Source organism: Dipteris shenzhenensis, chromosome 8 (genome assembly GCF_047967505.1).
Source record: "Dipteris shenzhenensis isolate YYH24624 ecotype China chromosome 8, Dip_SZ_1.0, whole genome shotgun sequence".
Classification (NCBI taxonomy): Eukaryota; Viridiplantae; Streptophyta; class Polypodiopsida; order Gleicheniales; family Dipteridaceae; genus Dipteris; species Dipteris shenzhenensis.
Window position 1 is genome coordinate 7,775,448 of NC_141603.1, and position 5,186 is coordinate 7,780,633.

The window sequence follows — 5,186 nt, forward strand, 5'->3', positions numbered from 1 at the left end:
ACATATATGTTCATTGAGGCAATAAAAATTCTAGGAAAAAATGTCCTATGAAGAAGTGGGATTGACTGATGCATTTTTAGTAAGCCACAACACAAAGGGAGAAATACAATAATACTATATCTAGAATTTGTGGATTGATTTGTCCTCCAAGCTAGTAGTTTTATGGCATACATGGCCAGAGTTCAACAACAAGATGGAGTCCTCTAGCTTATGTTTCCCTGTTTGCCCTCATGTTGTTATTTGCTATATCCTTTAAACCTCCTTCTTATACTTGGAGCTCCTTGGTGATCACTTCTAGGACCTTTAGTACAAATTAGAAATGTGAGCAAGAAGCAGCTTATGGTTGCAATGGGAGAAGACCATGGCCAAATCGTTGGGGGAGAACTAGGGACCTTGCGATCAACATCCATTGTTTTGGGATGTTTGCAAATAAGTGCTATTCTTAGTTTGCTACAAAAATCGCCAATGTTGGAATGCATTTCTATTACTAATGTGCCCTTTTCTAATGTACCACAATATGAGGAAAATAGTGGACTTTCAATGTGGAAGACTCCATGGACATGATATTCAAAGGGAAACATCAAGTTTGATATCTTCTAATGTTAAGGTTATTTTGTAAATGTATGTGGGAGATCCGATATATCCCCTTGGTAGTGAAAAATATACTCTTGAGGAGAAGGGGGTCCTAATGGACCTTATGTTCATGATGTTTTTGGTTTGATCATAAAGGGCTTGCTCCTTTCAATGGGGTAATTGTATAATCAATTGTTAAACAATGAAATGTGAGGTGTAAGGTCCGATTTCCTCGATCTCAGAGCATGATCAATTGGAGCCCAAAAGAGGGTGATTTTGGCCCTTTTCTATGTTGAAATGGCCCTTGGTTTGCGGCCACACAAAACTAAATGCAACAAAAGGTGATGAATGATTTTGAATATGATAGACTCTCAATCATGGTGGTTGTTTATTCAATGTTCTAGTTCCTCCATAGTGATCCCTCCATGGCTGTTACTAATTCAACGCCCCAAGGATAGACCACACAAGATACATGGGCATGTGGCATCGAATACATTTCTAGTTCAATTTTGGCAAATCGAGGCAATGTTGGCGTCCAAAAATGGTGAAAGCAAACATGTGTCAAGGTATCACTAAGAGAATTGAGAGAGGGAGCGAGACCCGTTTGGGGTTAGCCGTTAGGGGATTGTACCACTTTTTATTTGGCGCCAACCCAAACTTCATACACCAAAATACTTTCAACGGTCATCTTCTTCAGCTACGAAAACGTTTATAACGCACTTGTCTTCTTCAACCCCTTACGCATCCTACCGTTTTTCTTTCTCGCCCAATTCTTGCGCCTCCGTCTGCTAAACGATTTGCTTCTGGATTCTGCTGCTTCTTCCTCCTCACAAGTCGCAACGCGCTGGTGAGATTCTGATTTATGCTAGATTTGTTTCTTGCGGGATTTTGTTCTCGCAAGCGAGCGCGATCAGAAAGCGAGAGAGAGCCCATTTGGGTGATTCTCCTGATCTTTTTCATCTTCCCTTCTGTTCAGGACGCTACATTCTTAAATCAGCGCGGAAAATGGCAGGCGGAAAGATCGAAGCAAAGCGTCCTTCGAGCACAGCTAGCTTCGTGCACAGGATCCTGCGATGGCTAAATTACCTTCTGCTTGCAGCATCCGTGGCGTCGATCGTCTGCATGCTTGCTCTAAGACTTTTCCCCACTGCCTGGGGATGGGGCTTTCTCACTTTCTCCTTCCTCACCATTATCTCGTCCTTGGTGGGATGCCTCTCAGCTGCAAGGCATGCGGCTTGCTACAGCTTCCACATGTTTCTCCTAATCACCTCGACGTCGATCCAAGGGGCGGTTTTCCTCCTCTTTCTCACCAAGCCGGATACAGTATTGGAGCTTCTGCAATCTAACAGAAGCGAATACGACGGAAGGATCTTGCTGAAGCTGGATGCTGCGCTGCTGCTTGGGGTGTTTTGCGTCCAGCTGGTGGTGCTAGCACTGGCCTGCATGGTGCATTTCTGCGAGCCCACAAACTATTACGAAGATCTGGAAGGCAAAACCATCCGAAGGGGCAGGAACCTTTCAAGAGTTCAAGAAGAAACCTGTATGGAGGCAGGTCTGGGGGAGGCTGTTACAGTCAAGGAGGAATCGGAATTGGGTCGTTTGCACAAAGCGATGAAAGAGAAATACGGCCAAATGAAGGCAGAGGGAGAGAGGTCTGACAACGTGGAAATCTAAGCTTCTTGCTTTCCAAACTCTACCGAAGCAGCTCGGTGTTTTTGAAGCTTTCTGAGAAACTATAAAGCACCAGGCAACCAGAAGGATTGTTTTTCAAGCAACTCTGCATGCATTCACCTCTTTGAGATCTGAGCAACAGCTTATGCAACTGTGAGCAAGGTTCATTGCAGAGCTTGTGCGCTCTTCTCGATCAATAAGGCAAACTAGCCTGTTGAATTTTTTATTAATCATATGTTCTTTAAGCAATACCGATTGCTGTAGATATATAATAACTACGAGATTGTATAAGGTTACAGCTTGTGGTATCTGTTACCAGCCTTGTTGGTTTGTTTGAATGGGGTTAACTTCCTACTTCAAGCTTCTAGTCCCTCTCAGCTTCGGCTCATTCTAAGTTCTTGATTTGTGGTGGAGAACTGCATTGTTGACTTTCCAAATTTCAATGAAGAGTATGTTTGAATGGGGGTTTGAACTTATCACCAAAGTTCGTGCTTAATTTGATGCATCAAGCACAGTTTAGGTCTTTACATTGTGGCGCAGCTTTCTAAAGCTGCTGGCCAAATTCTTATATAAGGCAAGAAATATTGGAAGCAGCTCATTATACAACAGTGAGCAAGGAGCTTGTGAGCTCTCCTCGATCAATAAGGCAAACTAGCCTGTTAAATTTTTTATTAGTCATTTGTTCTTTAAGCAATACCGATTGTATAAGGTTACATGTAGCTTGTGGCTGATCTGAGATCAGTCTTGTTGGTTTGTTTGAATGGAGAGTCCCTCTCAACTGCATTTTTTGACTTTCCGAATTCAACCCCAATTGTTCCTTGGTTTCCTTCATGATCTAGTCCCTCTCAGCTTCGGCTCATTCTCAGTTCTTGATTTGTTGTGGAGAACTGCGTTTTTCAGACTTTCCAAATTCAACCCCAATTGTTCCTCGGTTCTTATAGAGTTCCTCTCAGCTTCGGCTCATCCTAAGTTCTTGATTTGTTATGGAGAACTGCATTTTTTGACTTTCTAAATTCAACCGCAATTGTTCCTCGGTTCCTTCATGATATTATAGAGTACCTCTCAGCTTCGGCTCATTCTAAGCTCTTGATTTGTTATAGAGAACTGCATTTTTTGACTTTCCAAATTCAACCCCGATTGTGTTCCTCGGTTTCATTCATGATCTTAGGAATGGGTATAACTTAATTTGATGCATCAAGCACAGTTTAGGTCTTTACATTATGCTGCTTTTCTAAAACTGCCGGCCAAATTCTTAATATATAAGGCAAGAAATATTGGGCATAAGATGCATTTTAAACGACAGCAATTAGCCATTTTTGCTATACCTTGCGAGTGGATTTTGGCAACCCACTGCAGGCAGCTTTACGAACATTTAAGGAATATGACTGGGTGTCATTGTCTCTAAAAGCTTCCTTACCAAAGGATAATACTGTCAGGTGGCTTAAGCTGTCTGTGGCTCCGGAGGTATGGGAACTGGTTTTTTTAATGTCGCCTGCAGTCTGCAATTTGGACTGGTTCTTAACATTGGATCAAAGTCCTTCTTACCCTGATTTTGATGAGAGTAAATTAAGCTGGTCTTTGGCAGATAGAGATCTTGAAGGAGCGAGTATGTTTAGATACAAGTGCTGAAGGTGTAGCTTTTTGCAATCAACAAACTGCAGCTTTCCATATTGTGTGGCATAGCTGCTTGCCAAAGGATAATACTGTCATGTGGCTTAAGCTGTCTGTGGGGAGGTATGGGAACTGGTTTTTTAATGTCGCCTGCAGTCTACAATTTGGACTGGTTCCTAACATTGGATCAAAGTCTTTCTTACCCTGTCTTTGATAAGAGTAAATTAAGGTGGTCTTTGGCAGATAGATCTTGAAGGAGCGAGTATGTTTAGATACAAGTGTTGAAGGTGTAGCTTTTGCAAGCCACAAACTGCAGCTTTCCATATTGTGTGGCATAGCCTTCTCTTCTCTATCTCTATATATGTAGCCACGTGGCGGTCAGAGGAAAACTCATTATCGCCCTCGCAGGTACTCCACATTGCATTCCTTTGCTTTTCATTTCGAAGTCACCATCTCCACAGCCAGCCAGCGCTAAAAAGCGCTAAAGCCTACAAATTTGAAACTCCTTACCCTATTGCAGCGCCTTGTCGGCCAACTACCTTCCAAGAAATGAGAATTCGAGGCTGTAGCATTCGAAAAGAGATTCCAAGCTGCAGCATTAGTAAAACGAAGAAGATTCCACGCTGAAAGAGATTCCCAAGGCAAAAGGGAGTAGCCTTTCTTTGCAACGTTTGGAATCCACGCCAAAGAGAGATGATGCACAGAATACACTTGACCAACCAAAGACAGATGGATGCAGTTGAATTTCAAGAGACCACAATCTTACATGTACTACATGTACCGCTGAAATAGCTGAGCCCCAAGAGGAAGGTGAGGTTCTAGGAAGGTCTCAAGATGCCTCATCACGGATCCTCATACCACGGAAAACATCCAAAAGCTAGACCATCTCAGCGTGGACAAAGCTCTATTTCAGGATCTTGGTGAGTCTCTAGCTATAATTGCTAGCAAGTGACCAAATAATCCAAGCACGATGCATTTGAAGTTCAAGAGGATGGGTTTCAAGTTGAAGGAAGTGAATTTCAAACTCTGGATCGGGGAACCCGTTGAGAGAGGAGGTAAGAGTGTAGCGATGCTGATTCAGGTTTGGGATGTGCTGAGCAACAAGGAGGTGGTGGATGTAATCTGGGAGGCTACAACCAGGACTACTGCATTTGGGGAGACAGCAGTGAGAGCATGGAGGCTCAAGTACCCAAGTTCCAAGGTGGATGATTGCACTGTAGTGTGCCTCTATCTGAATGATGACCTTCACCAGGCCCGACTACGAAGGAGGAGAGCAAGAAGATGGAGGTGGAGGAGGAGAAGATGAAGATGGATAGGGAGAAATGGACTCC

At 43.2% G+C, this 5,186-nt stretch overlaps 1 protein-coding gene across 1 annotated transcript; it reads left to right on the forward strand.

The window, feature by feature from the left end:
- The first annotated feature begins 1,320 nt into the window (after positions 1 to 1,320).
- On the forward strand, positions 1,321 to 2,686 carry LOC147899046 (uncharacterized). Its single transcript, XM_087378559.1, has 2 exons — positions 1,321 to 1,420; positions 1,550 to 2,686. Exon 2 carries the CDS (start codon positions 1,579 to 1,581, stop codon positions 2,245 to 2,247), a length of 669 nt encoding a protein of 222 aa, XP_087234685.1. The 5' UTR covers positions 1,321 to 1,420; positions 1,550 to 1,578; the 3' UTR covers positions 2,248 to 2,686.
- Positions 2,687 to 5,186: the final 2,500 nt, after the last annotated feature.

Bases quoted from the DNA above. Each gene is read 5' to 3' on its own strand.
- LOC147899046 (XM_087378559.1), top strand. From the start codon at position 1,579: ATGGCAGGCGGAAAGATCGAAGCAAAGCGTCCTTCGAGCACAGCTAGC.